At 38.5% G+C, this 17,051-nt stretch overlaps 1 protein-coding gene across 5 annotated transcripts in view; it reads left to right on the top strand.

The window, feature by feature from the left end:
* RHAG (Rh associated glycoprotein) overlaps nucleotides 1-16,436 on the top strand; it is a 29,134-nt gene extending 12,698 nt beyond the window's left edge. Inside the window, exons 1-10 of one of the 5 annotated variants that reach the window (XM_036248956.1) lie at nucleotides 1,114-1,245; nucleotides 1,644-1,827; nucleotides 2,418-2,568; nucleotides 4,382-4,529; nucleotides 5,074-5,240; nucleotides 9,257-9,394; nucleotides 9,994-10,115; nucleotides 14,279-14,352; nucleotides 14,587-14,660; nucleotides 15,376-16,434. In XM_036248956.1, coding sequence (XP_036104849.1) covers nucleotides 1,664-1,827; nucleotides 2,418-2,568; nucleotides 4,382-4,529; nucleotides 5,074-5,240; nucleotides 9,257-9,394; nucleotides 9,994-10,115; nucleotides 14,279-14,352; nucleotides 14,587-14,660; nucleotides 15,376-15,450 — 1,113 coding nt within the window. In that variant the 5' untranslated portion in view covers nucleotides 1,114-1,245; nucleotides 1,644-1,663 and the 3' untranslated portion in view covers nucleotides 15,451-16,434. Of the gene's footprint in view, nucleotides 1-1,113; nucleotides 1,246-1,643; nucleotides 1,828-2,417; nucleotides 2,569-4,381; nucleotides 4,530-5,073; nucleotides 5,241-9,256; nucleotides 9,395-9,993; nucleotides 10,116-10,401; nucleotides 11,015-11,174; nucleotides 11,218-14,278; nucleotides 14,353-14,586; nucleotides 14,661-15,375 lie in introns of those variants that run through there. The other 4 variants (XM_036248954.1, XM_036248955.1, XM_036248957.1 and 1 more) reach the window with 4 other exon arrangements.
* Nucleotides 16,437-17,051: the final 615 nt, after the last annotated feature.

Genomic DNA, 17,051 nt, shown 5'->3' with positions numbered 1-17,051 from the left:
GCATGTCCCAAGAGAATTGAGAGATTAGGGCTGTCATCTAACTCCCCACAGCCAGGGGAAAAGGAAGGAATAAATCCTTCCGTTTTAAAGGGGGGATCTGAGCAGTGCATTAGAGCCTGCCTTGCAAGAGACAAACCTGAGGAGCATTGTCTCCCATGCTATGCTCACCGTAGCCTAAGCCTGGTAGTAGAATAGAGGCAGAGAGAGCCCAGTGGTTAGTAGAATGTCTCTGAGTGCCTGGGAGGCCAAGATTCTGCCTTGGTTAACCTTACACCCCTCCAGTGCTCCGGGCATGAAAGAATTGGTGGCATCAGGCCTGAATTCAAATCCTACTCCACCCTTTGAATAAATTAATTGAATTCTAGCATCAGTTTATTGTGAGATATATTATCTAGGTATGTCCTCTCTCATGCTTATTTCCATGTAAACATCTGGCCACAGTGGTTAATATTAATTTAACATTAACATATTTTTCTCTGGTTTTATATTTGTTCCCAGTTTGGTCTTAATTTGCTTTGTGTATTCCTAGGTTGAACCATAAGACATTGCCAATAATTAAACCATTTTTATTGGCAATTTCAATGCAAAAGTGTCCATTTCATGTGGTCTTATCCAATATATGTCTCACCAACTAAGCTGTAAATTTCTTGAGGGAAAGAGCTGTGTTTTCACAATCCCACACTTGGTTATGTGTTCTGTTTATATGGTGCATTACTTATACTCCCTCCCATAGAGGGTTATCCCACTGAGAGTCACCCTGTGAAATAGTGTCTTTTCAGTATTACAGATGAGGAAACTGAAGCTCACAGAAAATAAGTGACTTGCCAAGGTCACACAATCATGTGATTGAACTGGGGGGCCTGAGCTTATATCCCCAGACACCAAGTCCAGTACTTGCTCCCCCAAAAGATACAGTCTTCCTTACATTGATTTAGAAATGACTAACAAACACATTATCTCATTTGACTTGAATAATGGTTTGGTAAGAGTTCCAGGGCTAATACTATTATTTATACACATTTGATAAATGGAGACCGTAGTTCATTCATTTAATCATTATTGCCTTTTTTATTACATGCAGGCTTTTATGCCAAACTCTGGAGAGCAATAAATGAATAGGTCCTACTCTCTTCAATAAGAAAACTCACTATCTAGGGCAGAAGAAGGACACCTCATTGACTACTTATTACAGCGTGGTGCATGCTAAATAGATGTCAATGCAATGTGGCCGGTGCTGACGCTGAGGTATATATAAAGCTGTATAAAAGACAAGAGGGAATATTAATTTTCCCTAGGAGTATTAGGAAGGTCTACAAGAAGAGATGATGCTTGCACTGTGCATTGTAAATATTTCCTCAAGGGAACATGAAGGGAAACTCTTCAGAGAAAGGATGAAAGACACACTGGTATGATACTACATAGTGTTCCAAGAAAAGGCACAAATATTGAATAACTTGCCCACCATCTCATGGCTGGTCAGCCCCAGGTGGGCATTGGAACCCAGCCTGTGGCTGTTCAGTTAATGCTCTCCTTTGGCAGTGCCTTATGCAAAGGCTATAGTGTTTAATAAATGACACATGCTATGATATAACATGTCTTAGTGCTCCCCTAATGCAGACTTTCCCCTTTCTGCTATTTTTCAGTGTTCCAAGATGTGCATGTTATGATATTTGTTGGATTTGGCTTCCTCATGACCTTCCTGAAGAAATATGGCTTCAGTAGTGTGGGCATCAACCTGTTGATTGCTGCTCTGGGCCTCCAGTGGGGCACTCTTGTTCAGGGGTTCCTGCACAGCCGCGGAGAGAAAATTCACGTCGGAATCAAAAAGTGAGCATCCCTTACTTGTAAACCACTGTGTTTTCAGAGCAACCGTTTCTCTGTTTCGGCTCTTGTCATCTTGAACTAGATGAAAAGCTGTCTGCCTCAGGCAGTAGAAGATTGTTGGGATCCAAGTACACAAATCTATGCCTTGCTCTACTGAGCCGGATTATGTGTGAATGTCTATATCCTCTCTGGTCTGACGTTAATGGTATCAGAAATCCACTTGCACAAAATTATTATTCCTTCCGTCTCAGCTACAGGGAGCACAAATAGAACATTAGTCATTTTTCTGATTATTTTTGAAATGCACACACTCTAGAAAATAAGTCATTTATCAGATCAACAAAAATAAAGTCCTAAATGAGATAAAGAACAGGTAGGTTAAAATAAAGAACATGTTGGAGTAACTAAAGAGTGTATAGTGAATGGAAAAGAAGGGGGAGGGGACAAAAGCGGGCCTGTGACAGGTGACTGGTGGGGACTGGCAGGGAGAAGGGCCTTGCACTCTGGGTAAGCCGATGCTATGGTTTATTATAACCCTCAGTTTTGTTTGGGGTTTGCATTATTCTTTAATGTATTCTTTCTTTTCCCCTTAGCATGATAAATGCAGACTTCAGTACAGCCACAGTTCTCATTTCTTTTGGAGCTGTCCTGGGAAAAATAAGTCCATGCCAAATGCTGATTATGACGATCATAGAAATTGCTGTCTTTGCTGCTAATGAACATCTGGTTACTGAGGTATTTATGGTAAGTGTTGGAGGATTTATACTTACCTAACTTTGGACATCAGTTGTGGTCACAACACATAATAGATATCCACTCTGCACAGGGACAAACTCTGGCAAGAGTGATACCACAGTAAATCATAATAATGGTCCTCATTTATTTGAGTGCCACTGTAAACCGGGAGTTTTAAAAACAATATCTAATTTCATCATCCCAACCACGCTGTAAAGGAGGTGTTAGTGTTGTTTATATTTATACCGAGAAAAATCCCTCGTGATCACAGATGATAAATAACTTGATGGAATCTGGACTCAAACCCAGATTTTTCTAACTCCAAAACTCTTTTTATTACATTATATTTCCTATCAATGATCAACTCTGATTACTATTTCAACTACCAGGTGAATAGTCTTATCTAAGGTCTAGGTCAAATTTCTTCTCCATGAACATCTCACTGAGTACTCCAAGAATTATAAATAGAATATTTCTGGGCAGTCTCCAATAGTTTGTGTATGCTTCCATTGAACACTTAATCCAACAGCAATTATTTTGACAACTTTCTAAGTGTCATGTGTTGGCGATTCAGTACCAAACAAAATAGTTTAGGTCCCTGTCATTATAGAATTTGCAACCTAGTTGGGGAGACAGACATCAAACAATGGTACATTCCCCCACCCACTCACAGGCATGTGCACGTGTGTGCATATGTGCACATGCTCACACACACAAATATTACTCTAAATTACAATGCATAGTATGAAAAATAAGTAGAGCGGGTTATGAGAGAAGGTAGCTGGAAGAACTAATTCAGATTGTGGAAACGAGATAAAACTTTCTGAGGAAATGACAGTTAGGCTGGACCTGAAAGGTACATGAGAGTTTATTTAGTAAGGAAATCTTAAGTCAATTAATAAAGTATTATTTTCCTACTTTTATAAGGACAGAGCCATGACTCGGGATTGGTACTTTGAACTTTCCTTCTAGAGACCAGAAATGCAGAAAATTGAATCAAATCCATACAATATCCTAAAAAGGGACCTAAAATGCATTTCTTCAATGAATCCTGGACTTCAGGCTGGTTTTCATGTTATCATAGAGCAGAGTGAAAAACCATGAGACAGACCCAGGCTCTTTCAGCTTCACATCTTTAAGTTGCAATTAATTGAGCTGTATTTCAAATGTCAATTAAATGCAAGAACCATCTTTGTTTTGTATCAAGGGGGAGCATAATATCTCATGGAGACTCTCCCTAACCTGGAGATGTAACCTAAAATGTACTAAGTACCCACTACGGAGCATAGCACTTTACAAACGTAGTCTCATCTATGCTTACTGGGTAATAGTTCCCCATTTTACAGAAACTGAGATTCAGAGAAGTATAGTTATTTATCGCCACAAGGAAGTACCTGGCCTAGGATTAAAAATCAATTCTGGCCCAGCCAGAAAGGCTCAGTGGATTGAGCGTCATCGCATGGACTGAGAGGTCCCTGATGGATTCTGGTCAGGGCACATGCCCAGGTCGCAGGCTTGATCTCCAGTAGGGGGCGTGCAGGAGGCAGTTTTTACCTGTCTCTCCTTCCCTCTCTCTCTAAAAGTATCAATAAAAACATATTTTTAAAAAATCAGTTCTGTGTGGCTCCAAAGCCTGTTTTTTTGTTTTTTTTTTTTTTATATATTTAACTATCTTGTTTTATACCCCTTTCTCTGACACATTCTTTCTGTCTCTCGATTTACTTTTTTTATTGCTAACTAACAAAGCAACCCTTTCACTGGCTTTCCTCCTGTAGCGAGACTCAGTGTCACCTTTTTTTACACAAATGTTTTGCACCTGCAGGCCTCTGACATTGGAGCATCCATGACGATTCATGCCTTTGGGGCCTACTTTGGCTTGGCTGTAGCAGGCGTCTTATATCGACCAGGCCTGAGAAGGGGACATGATAACAATGAGTCTATGTACCACTCGGATTTGTTTGCAATGATTGGTGAGTAGGAATGAACTTGCTCCATTCTTGTCAATTTGTTTAGGTAGAGGGAAGGTTAACTCCAAACATAGCTATGAAGATCTTCAAGAAGAAACAGCCTTGCCCTGGCTGCTTTGTCTCAGTGGTTAGAGCGTCGGCCCATGGACCAAAGAGTCCCGGGTTCAATTCCAACCAAGGATACGTGCCTTGGTTGTGGTTCATCCCGGCCCTGGTTGGGGTCATGTGGGAAGCAACCAGTCGATGTGTCTTTCTCACATTGACACATCAATGTCTGTCTGTCTGTCTGTCTCTCTCTCTCTCTCTCTCTCCCTTCCTCCCTCCCTCTTGCTCTATCTGAAGATAAATGGAAAAATGTCCCCAGGTGAGGATTTAAACAAAAAAATAAAGAAACATCCTCCGAATACTACATTTGCTTATGATGGCCTTTCCCTTAACTCGTAGATAACCCTAAAAGTAGAGACATTGTCAGCACCCAAGGCAAACTGACTCCCCTACACTGTCTTTCATATTAAGAACTAATATTCCTTTCTGTGGTTTACCGCAGGGACTCTTTTCTTATGGATATTTTGGCCCAGCTTTAATTCAGCCCTCGCTGAAGCTGGAGACAAGCAGCACTGGGCCATAGTGAACACGTACTTCTCTCTTGCCGCCTGTGTGCTCACAGCCTATGCGTTCTCCAGCCTGGTTGGCCACCGAGGCAAGCTCGATATGGTAAGTGCCATGTCAACCCTGGGTGTGTCGGGGGGTGCTTTTTTCTTCTTTTCCCTCTTAGTGCTTCTGGCTGATTTAAGAATTAAATTAACATGAGACAGATTAACAGGAGAAAGTAACTACATTTAATAATGCATGTACATACGGGGATCCATAAGAATACGGGACCTATCCAGCTAGTGTGGCTCAGCAGTTGAGTGTCGACCCATGCACCAAGAGGTTTGATTCCTGGTCAGGGCACATCTCCAGGTTGGGCCTGATCCTCAGTGGGAGGCATGTAGGAGGCGGCCAATTGATGTTTTCTCTCATCTATGTTTCTACCTTCCTCTCCCTCTCCCTTCCTCTCTCTCTAAAATTCAATAAAGAAAAAAACTAAAAAGAATCGGGACCTGAGAATAAATGGGACAGTTACATGTCATCTCGAACTAAGAAAAAAAAAGGGGGGGTAGTGGTTTGGATTTCAAAGGGGAAGAAAGCAATCCACGTGGTGATGGAGAACCACATGCTTGGTAAACAAATGTTTGTTGGGTCATCTTTAACACTAGGACACAGAAACAACTGATCAAAAGGGTCTTGCTAGGTTTCTACACACCTAGTTCATATTAAAATATATTTACCTATGATCATAGTTTCCTTCCTGGAGCAGATTCTCCCTCTAAATTCTTTAGGTAGCTAGTGGGAAGGTTACAGGGTCTTCCTGAGCCTTTTGTGTCATAAAATAAGCCAACTTAAAATAATCAATATCCCCCAAAAAAGCATATGTTGGGCTGACAAACTGCTCTCCCACACCCCCATGGATGTTTCACTAAGTTACACCAATGGTGGCTCAGATGATTAGGTCATTTCTGCTTCTCTGCTAAGCTTCCAGAACAAATTACAACACTGCAGACCTTGAACATAATTTTGTAGATAATATTATTTATTCCTTTCTTCATCACATTTGCACTCTGGAAAATTAAAATGCATTATCAAGAAGCTTAAAGTCTACTAGGGAATACAGTCGTGCAAAAATCAGATATTTGAGGCATTTTTTCTTTATTAATGAAGTTAGTTTTCTCCCAGTTCTTGGGAAATCTGAAACAGGACATGTCAAGAGTAGAAAAGGAGAGTGGAGAATGAAAGTTGATTCTGTTTTTCTAACTGCAAATATCCCTTTCAAAGAAATAACAATTGAATGCAATGCGGGGGACATCTGTAATACTTTCAATAATAAAAAAAGAAAAAGAAAAACACATTAAAAGCTGGAAAAACATTAAATAAATAAATGCAATGTGAGATCTCAAATAAAATTCTGAAAAGGATAAAAGACATTAGTGGGAAAACTAATGAAATTCAAATAAGGTTTTTAAGAGTAGTATATCAATGCTGATTTTTTAGTGCTATGATTATGCAATATGTTAACATTGGGGAAAACTGGATGAGGGCTATACGGAAACTCTCTGCACTATTTTTACAACTTTTACATAGTCTAAAAATATTTTAAGATAAAATACTTTTAAATGACCCAAATGTTGTCCTTTGAGTTTCTTTCCCATGAGCTAGAGAAATGGCAGTGAGGGAGTCATCCTCAGAGCAGCTACTCTTCTAACCCGAGGAAAGAAGAAAATATTGTCACTTTATCAAACATAGCAAAGGGCATGTATTTCAATTCTCTACAATTGCTTCATGAATGAAAATTGCAAAAAGAAAAAGATAAAAACTATGTACAACTGGTTATTTTTTAAAAATGTCCTTGTCTCCACCTGTTGCTCGTGGGAGTGGGATTCTTGCGATATCCTAAGAAAAAGAATCACACAACAGAATGAGTGTGGAATTACATCCCTGGGTTTCCAAGGTCCAATTTCCCCTTGTCCTGCCTAGGAAGAAGTGTATCTGTGGCTTCAATATGGCTAGAATCAGAGTCACTGTCCAGAATTTCCGTTCCATGACTGCACAATCCAATTCAGCACTGGGCTAGCTTAGTGTGTGTTCCCCAGTGTAGTCCATTAGTCTATTGCATGTGGGATCCACAGGGACACTTGGCTATGGAGGAAACATGGGAGAATGCAGGGAAGCAGGAATGAGAGAGTCCCATGAGCCAGGACTCCCAAGATGGTGAGCTCCTTTGTTTAGGGGATTATGTATTCCCAAATTTTCATGGTCTTGCATTGGCCATGGCCATTCTGGCCAACCACCTCTGTCTCCAGGTTTGACTGACAAGTATTTTCCCTATGTCACCCCAACTTTACTGGACATGCATCTATCTCCCCTTTGTGGGACCCTCTTCCCCCAGTGTTCTGCAGGAAATGGGCTGGAGTTTCCCCGGGGAGTGTGAAATTGCAGCTTCCCAGTGAAACTGCCCAAATATCCATGTTTACAAGGTCTGGCCTTTGCTCTTTTCCTATTGTTGATAACTAGCTAATTACAATGTTACCAAAAGTACTGGTGGTGTTTCCTCCTCAGCCAGAGCAACCAGAATATAATTTTTCTGAAGAATTCTGGTAAAGGAAAAGTATTGCCTCTCCTCCATCCTCAAATCTCAGTGCAGTGACACTTGTGGGAGCTGTTGTCTTTCATGTGTAACGTGTGCATTTTAATGTCGAAACATTCCTTCTTTGAATAATGCAATAGCATCAATGCCACAAAACACACAGCAGCCACGGGCCTCTGTTGGCTCATGATAACCACAAATGTGTTCCCAAACAGCATCAACAGGAAAAACAGTGCTAGAAGAAGTGCTCTCCTCGCTCCCACCCTTCCACTAGAACTTCCTTTATTTCCTCACATCCCTCCCCATATTGGGCTCACTACCTGACCACCCATACACTACCAAGAAACCCTGGCAAGAAAGATATCATAGGTGAACTACTTAGAAGAAAGGCTTTCTGTAAGTATAAAGAACACATTTTTAAAAATAACTAGCAGTCTTGCCCAGCCAGTGTGGTTCAGAGGTTGAGCGTCAACCCATGCACCAGGAGGTCTCTGGTTCGATTCCTGGTCAGGGCACATGCCCAGGTTGTGGGCCAAATCCCCAGTGGGGGGCATGCAGAGGGTGGGGGGCCGGCCAATCAATGTTCTCTCTCATTGATGTTTCTCTCTCTCCCTCTCTCTTCTTCTTTCTCTGGATTCAATAAAGAAAAAAAAAGTTGCCCTGGCCGGTTTGGCTGAGCGGACCAGAGAGTCCCGGGTTCGGTTCCAGTTAGGGGCACGTACCAAAAATAAAAAATAAATTAATTAAAAAAAATTTTTTTTAAAGTTGTCTTTTTTGTTTTGTTTTGTTTGGAATTTGTGGGGGTTTTACTGCTGTTTTCTGAACTGTCATAGAACCATTTCAGCTCTGTCTCTGTTAGTAAGGACGACAGTGCTTCTTTTTTTTTTAATAAAAAACATTTTTTATTTATATTATTCAGTGTTTTTTACTTTTTTTAATTAATTTTTCGGTTACAGATGATTCTCTTTTTCTCCCATTGACTCCCTCCTCCTTATCCCCTCCCACTTCATCCTCAACTTTGTTGTCCCTGTCCATCGGTTATGCATACATGCATATAATTCTGTGGGTTATACCTTTCTTCCCCCCCTTCTGAGGAATGTCAGTCTGTACCTTACTTCTATGTCTCTGGGTCTATTTTGTTCATCAGTTTGTTTAGTTCATTATATTCCAGAGATAAATGAGATCATGTAATATTTGCCTTTCTTTGTTTGGCTTGTTTTGCTTAACTTAATACTCTCCAGATTCTTCCATGTCATCTCAAAGGGTAAGAGATCCTGCCTTTTTACAGCTGCATAGTGTTCCATTGTGTATATGTACCACAGCTTTTTTATCCACTCATCTACTGATGGGCACTTGGGCTGTTTCCAGATCTTAGCTATTGGAAATAGTGCTGCTATAAAAAATTTAAAAAAAAAAGTTTTTAAATAAAATAACTAGCAGTCTTTTCAACTGAGAATGTGCCACGGGGTCCATGAATCCTCAATTCCCTCAGTCCTAAACCTTGTCTCTTCAGCTCACTTCACTCATGTTTCTGTGCTCCACACAGGTGCACATTCAGAACGCAACCCTGGCTGGAGGAGTTGCTGTGGGCACTTGTGCAGACATGGCCATTCACCCTTACATTTCTATGATCATTGGGAGCATTGCAGGAATGGTGTCTGTGCTTGGATTTAAGTTTGTGACTGTAAGTATGAGAGATGCTGAGTCAAACTTTGAATGTGCACCATCACCATCTCACATCCCACCAGCAGAAAAAAAGCTATGAAAATGCCTTTCATAGGCACCTCTCCTTGTTTGGGGGTCATTTGCCTCCCAGTCAAAGGTACCACTCACATTCCAGTTTCCAATGTTGATGCTCTTTCTTGATTTTTTTTTTTTTTTTTTTGGTAGCAGGAAAGAATCTGATATCAGTTGTTTGTAATTTAGAATGATTAAATGTTAAGTACTGTGTCCTTTTCCTTGAAGCAATTCTATGAAAGCGTTTATTGTTGATGATGTTTGTTATGTGTAATTAAAAGCTCTGTGCTCTTTCAAGGGGATCCGGATAACATCAGTAGGTAAGACGGAGCAGGACTCAAAATCTCTTGCCTCGCATCCATCTACTAAGGATGAAAAAGAACAGTTTTGCCACCAAAGTATTCAGATTCTTTGACTTAAGTGGGCTTTAGATATAGATGGAGCAGTAGACTGTGGATGAAATGTTTCCTGCATGATCTTTTGCTTTAATTATAGAACCTTGTATATCTAACAAATCACAAACCTTATCCTTTTTTACCATTTTAGCCACTTTTTGCTACTAAACTGAGGATCCACGATACATGTGGGGTCCACAGCCTGCATGGTTTACCTGGTGTGATAGGAGGCCTCGCAGGCATTGGGGCAGTAGCCTTGGAGGTGTCTAACAGGTGAGTGAAGGAATGGGTTTTCCTGACTCCCCTCCCACACTCCTATCCAATAATGTTTCTCTCACTCTATGACATCCAGTGATAAGAGAGCTTTTTCTTTAGCAATCCAGGCCCAGTTTGTGAGTATTGTCCTTGTTGAAGAGAAAAGATTTAATGAATGCTTGGGGTTGTTTTTATTTGTTTGTTTGTTAATTTAAATGTATCTGCCATAGACAACTGCAGATAGGGCAATTTAATATTCACAATCAGATTACCGCAGGCTTACTCTTTCACTTGATCCCCACAGAACGGGGTGCATAGGGCATATGTGAGGAGCTGAGCAGTCATTTTCATCTATCCACACCAATGTTAATGAGGAGCATAACATGGAAAGCAGTTGGATCTGGAGAATCAGGAAGACTGGCATATGGTTCTAATTTGACTACTAACTAGTCACGTGGTCTCTGACAAGTCACTCAACCTCTCTGGTGCTGTTTCCTCTTCTGTAAAATGAGGGAATTATACTATGTATTCTCTAAAATCTTAAGTAGACTTAGATTCTTCCCAAAAGGAGCCTTAGTGCTCATTTAAATGGCCAGAGGAAGAAGGACTGTCAATCAAATTCAGGAGAATGGACGTGATGTCATAAGCCATCACTTCTAAGCAACAGGAGGGAAACAATTTGATAGGAGTGTTATCCATGCAGAACAGCTAGGAAGATCACAGAGTGCACATCACTCCGAGAGAAAGTAAGGAGGAAGCCAAATGTTGAATTCTTAAAACCAACGGAAAGCATAAAGAAAAAGTGAATGTGTGTTTGGAAATGCCTCAAAATAACCACTTGCTATAGTTGCGTAATTTGAAAAGAAAAATTTCTTCAATTTTAGCAGATTGAAATGTAACCCTGTTGGATCAAGTAATAATAAATATTTGAAAAATTTGCTTAATCACATTTTCTACTGAATAGAAAGTTTGCTTCTTTCATGTGTATAGCTGACCTATTTTTTCTGTATGTTTAAATGTTTTACTCTTTTTGCAAATTTGGAAGGCAACTCCAGAAATATTTAAATTTTCTTTCAGTTCTCTACAGCACCAAACAGGATGTTAAGATCAACAAATCATCAAACTAGTGTTGGTGAGGGTGTGGAGAAAAGGGGGACTCTAGTGCACTGCTGGTGGGAATGCAGACTGGTGCAGCCACTATGGAAAACAACATGGTGTTACCTCAAAAAATTAAAAAAAATTGAACTTCCATTTGACCCCAGTGATCCCGCTTCTAGGAATATACCCTAAGAAGCCTGAAACACCAGTCAGAAAGAATATATATACCCCCATGTTCATAGCAGCACTATTTACAATAGCTAAAATCTGGAAACAGCCCAAATGTTCATCAGTAGACGAATGGATAAAAAGCTGCGGTATATATACACAATGGAGTACTATGCAGCTGTAAGAAAGAAAGATCTCTTAGCCTTTAAGACGACATGGAGGGACCTTGAAAGTATTGTCCTAAGTGAAACAAGCCAAGCAGAAAAAGACAAATACCACATGATCTCACTTATATATGGAATATAATGAATATAACAGTCTGAGGAATAGGGTAGACCCAGAAACACAGAAGTAGGGTACAGACTGACAACCCTCAGAAGAGGGGGTGGTGGGGGGTGGGAAGAGATTAACCACAGAACTTATATGCATGTATGCATAACCAATGGACATGGACAACAAAGCAGGGGATGGGGCGGGGGGGGAGGGTGTCAATGGGCTAAAAAATGATAAACATCTGTAACAAAAATAAAATTTTAAAAAAAAAAACAAACACTAGAGTGTTTTAATGCAAATCAAGCAGGTACAGATGAACTCGGCTCCTAAGGTTATAGTGTATAAACACTCTGCAAACACTCTAAAGAGGTACTCATTATTAGGAATAGAGGAATTCTTGAACATCTTTTCTAGACCAGTTCCACAGATACAACAAAACAAGCCTCTGGCTTCTGGGTTGGGTCTGACTGGGCTGTAAGATTTGGGGTAGGTTTCATGCTTGAGAGTCTAGTCCTTGGGTCTAGGTTTAGCAAAAACTTTTCAATTTACTCAGGGAGAGTTGAGGTAGGGGAAGTTTGGGGTGGTCCATTCAAGTAGACAAAATTCATGTCCCATGCACCAGATAAAATACTTAGTCTAAGAGCCAAGACTATCAACCCACCTGTGTCTATTCAGAATACTAAAATGCAAATCAGGTTTCTTGGTAAGCATAGGACAATGAGAAGTTGTCCAAATAATTCTGTTCATTTTGTTTAAACAAGTGTTTTCCAGCCTATTTTACCATAGCAGTCTTTTCATCAAATATACTTTTTTTTTTTTTAACCTTCATCTAAAGATATATTTCCATTGATTTTTAGATAGAGTGGGAAGGAGGAAGGGAGGGGAGAGAGAGAGAGAAATATTGATGTGGGAGAGACACATCAGTTGGTTGCCTCCCACATGACCCCAACTGGGGCAGGAAAATCAAACCTTCAACCAAAGTACATGCCCTTGACTGGGAATTGAACCCTCGACTCTTTTGTCCAAGGGCCAACGCTTTAACCGCTGAGCCAAACCGGCCAGGGCCATCAAATGTATCTTTTAATATTTTGTAAAAGATATTGGCAAATTCTGGTAAAATTAATAGTAAATTTACAACAGAAGAAAATCAAACAAATAATTATATATTAAATATTAAACCACTAGTAATCAAAGACATGCCAATGAAAACAAGTTACCAGTTCCTCAGTTATTAAATTGGCAAAGATTAAATGAATAATAATACTGAACGATAGCTATAGTAGAGAAATAGAGATATAAATGATAAAGTTTTGAATTTGGAAAAGCCCTTAAGTGGTTTATTATCTTTTATCAATAACCTAATTTTTAGATAAGTTTCATTTTAGAGAAATTATTGGGCAAGTTCACAATGTTCATAAGAGGATGTATTCTCACCATATTTTTAAAAAATGTAAAACATTAGAAATAATCTAAATATCCAATCTATAGTTGGATAATTACATTTGTACAGTGTAATACTGTGTAGCAACGAAAATTATGATTCATATCTATATGTACTGACATAAAAAGACATTAAGATTTAATGGGAACATTAGTATTATGACATGATTGTATTTTTATATTTTATATTTATACTGATAGGATTTGAGAAAAATTAAATATTTTTCTTATTTTCTTTAGTTAGTGGTTTTGAATATTTTTGCAATGATAATATGTTGCTTCTATACTTTTTATATAGTAGAAAATTTTAACCCTTTAAATAAAGAGAAAAAGAAGAAGAAATCTGAATTTAGTACATTCCCTTGAATGATGAGGAAGAAACACCAACACATTCTCACATTCTGATTGTTTGCTTTCCTGTAATCACTCCTTCAATCTTTCAACCATTGTTAATTGCCTGGTAAGAGTGAGGTGCTATGCTAAGGAGATCCCTACATTCCTAGTGTATCTGTCACTCATGTAACAGCCTTATGTATTTCAACAGCTTATTATTACAGTCTTTCATTTCCAAAATTGTCGCCTACTTTCACTCATTTCATTTTAGGGTAACTACTGCTAAGGTGACATACAGAGACATTTTTTAGTATCTTCAATGAGTTGTTTCTAAAATGAGCTTTTCTGATCTTACTGATTTTTTAATTTCACTATAATTGTTCCTTTCGGGATAGGGTGAGGAGAGATGGAAGCTCCTGTTTCTTTTGTACATTGCTCTATCCTCAGTGCCTAGAAGAGAAGCTGGCATGAGCCAGTGCTCATTGAATGAATCAGATCACCAATCAAAACTCGATACCACATTTTCCGAAAGTACCAAACCCTTTTTTAATTTTATTATTCTGAAAAAATGTGTGGTTTGAGTTTAACTGCTTTCAAGAATTTTAATTTTTACATTGTTCAAGAATTTCCAAGAAAATAAACATATGAAATAAAAGAAAAAGGGTAACAAATGTTTGTTTGCTGGTGTGTAATACTGCACTGTGGCCTGAAGATGGCGGGCATCCACGCCCTCAGGAGATGAAATTTGTTTGCCGGCCTGCTCCTGCAAAAACAAGCTGTCTCTCTAAAACCAATAATAATAATAACGATAATAATAATAATAATGATAATAATAATAATAGAAATATTCTTTTCTTTTGACTTCCTAGGTCAACCCCAGCTATGCAAGCCGCTGCTCTAGGTTCTTCCATCGGAACAGCAGTTGTTGGAGGGCTGATCACAGGTCAGCATAAAAGTAAACAATTCCCTGTACCTCATGCTGTCAGCATAATAGATTATTTAATGAACACATTGACTGGTAAATTTCAAAATGTGTTAAACTTCTGACAGTAATCATGTAAGCTCAAGGGGATAATTTTATAACAGTAATTACTTTAAAGTATTTATTTAATTACTATGCAAACAAGTTTTCCTCTTCAGCATCCTAACATGATTGATTTTCTTCCCACCATCACAGGTCTAATTCTAAAGATACCTATCTGTGGACAGCCACCTGACGAAAACTGCTTTGATGATTCCGTCTTTTGGGAGGTACTGGGCAGTGTTCTAAATAAGGATGTAAACAATGACTCCACTAGTGAAAGTTTTGCTCACCTCCAGCCTAGCTCTGTGTGTGTGTATGTGTGCATTCATGTGATGAAACTGGGGGAACCCGTGTTTAGGGAGAAATTAAGACAATGTGTCCAGACAGATAAAATCAGAAGTTATGGTATTTTCCAAAGCAGATATTAAATGAAGAAAAGACTGAAGCAAGTGCCCTTTCACTCCTCTGAGAGTTATTTTAAAATCTATTCATAAAAATAGCAGGGATCTTGGGCATAAAATGTAATACCATATAGACAAGGAGGCGTACCCTGATGGAACATGGAAGGTTGAAGAATCCAGTTAGTACACAACAAGAGATTCTGTGAATTACAAACCATCAGCCTTTTTTCGTCCTCCAGTTTCTACCTCTTTACTCCCTTGACATTTTCTCCCAAATTATTTCCTGCAAAGCTTAACAGGGAGAGATCCTTGGGTGTGTTCAATGAGATTTTCCAGGAGAACAGGCTGGCAAAGGGGAATGTAGTCAGGGTTGTGGTAAATATTTTTGTTATTTTCTTTTTTCCCCAACTCAAATAATTTTCATACCCAATTATTTCTCAGCATGGATAATAATAACGGAAAATATCTTTGTTTCAGTACCAATCTCTGACAGGCCCAGTGGAAGAAACTATAAAGTGGCCTAATCTTGTTTTCTTTCAAGGTCCCTAGGTGGAGAGAACAGGATGTTCGTTTCCATGAGCATGACGGCCACAACCAGTTGGAACCTGAATTCTAAGTATCGCTCCTCTGCCTCAGCTTCCATTCCCTTGATCTGGAATCAAGTTTACATAAACAAAAAGCATCCAATGAGAATATGGACCAGAGTGGAAGATCCTGTGCCCCAAATGTTCAGTGTAAAAATGTCTTAACATAATCTGGTATTGTATCTTGATGTTCACTGATTGTTTAGTTGAGGGCCCATGATTCATGAAACAAATGGTCAAGACTACTTTTGACCAGTGGGTAGGTACAGGGTGAACATTCAATGTATATTCATGTATATCCCCCATGGAGGTAGGTTTACATAGAATCTACACTTTCTAATCATACCAGTCTCTTAAATGTAGTTACTATGTCTTCAGTCCCAAAGATTGTACAACTGAAGCCAATGAAACAATATTGTATATAAGACTCTATGTAAGACATATGTATTGAGACACTAGCCTTAGTTATCAATGTTTTTACCTAACAAAAAAAGAATACCAAAAAGAAAAAACGACCTACTGTCATCATTTCATCTTAAAGGAAAAAGACATCACAAAAATGGCAGGGACATAGATTCAGAATAAAGGACTATTATTTAAATTAAATAAAATATAGTCTTTATAAAAATCAAGCAAACAAACAAAGAAACATTATACAGTCTGAACATGTGTACTTAAAAAAAAAAAAAAGGCAGTAAGGCAGCTCCATCTACTTGACCCTCTGAGTTGGGATTTACACACCCAGCTACCCCCAGAGAAACATGCACATACCTGCAAACACACACAATGTATTGATTGATCACTGTACCTGTCCATACTACAGGTTCAAGAATATAAAAGAAACATAAAAAATTGTATGTATGCAAAACAATAATCAGATTGTTTTTGGTAGTGTTTTCTTGATTTTAAAAATGGTCAGGTTAGTCACGTCATATCTTGGCTTGAGTATTCTCATGCTTAATTTCTTCTGTATGTTTGCATTTGTGAAAAGAGCACAAATGCTGTCTGACCAGTCTATTTTGTACAAAATTTCAATGGATTAAATGCTATTTAAAAATAAAGCATTAGTGGTTGGCTCTCCTTTCTTTGGTGGCTGGAATTCATTTTAATAACACACGCGCGCGCACACACACACACACTGACACACTCCTCATATTCAGTCTATATTCAATCTAAATAAATTGTTACATTATTATGTATTCATTATAAAAAATTAAGTTAATGTCTCATCAGATAATTTTTAAGGAACTAAATTTTAGAAAAGGTAACTGACAGTCATATAAAATAATTTCTAGAGAAATTTAAACAATTTTTTCTTCTTTCTGAAAGCTTTTAATATTTTTCTTCTATTTCTGGCACCCTGTAATCTTGCCAGGACATGCCTAAGTGTTGCTAAGGAAAACAGCCCTGCCATAATTAATAGAACTTCAATTCTTGAATGCTAGAAATTAAAAATTATAATAGCAAATTATTAAATATTTTATTCCTCTGGATAAATGGTTTATTTATAGATCCTAAATATTTTACTAGACAAATAGATGACTTCTTTTAAATGTAACTCAGTTTCTCTTTCCTATGTACTTTTTGAATTCTCTTGCTTATAAATATAAAGTCCACTGTCCCCTCCCTTGTA

This window comes from Molossus molossus, unplaced genomic scaffold, assembly GCF_014108415.1.
Source record: "Molossus molossus isolate mMolMol1 unplaced genomic scaffold, mMolMol1.p scaffold_m16_p_8, whole genome shotgun sequence".
NCBI lineage: Eukaryota > Metazoa > Chordata > Mammalia > Chiroptera > Molossidae > Molossus > Molossus molossus.
This window is presented reverse-complemented; position numbering and strand designations above follow the sequence as displayed.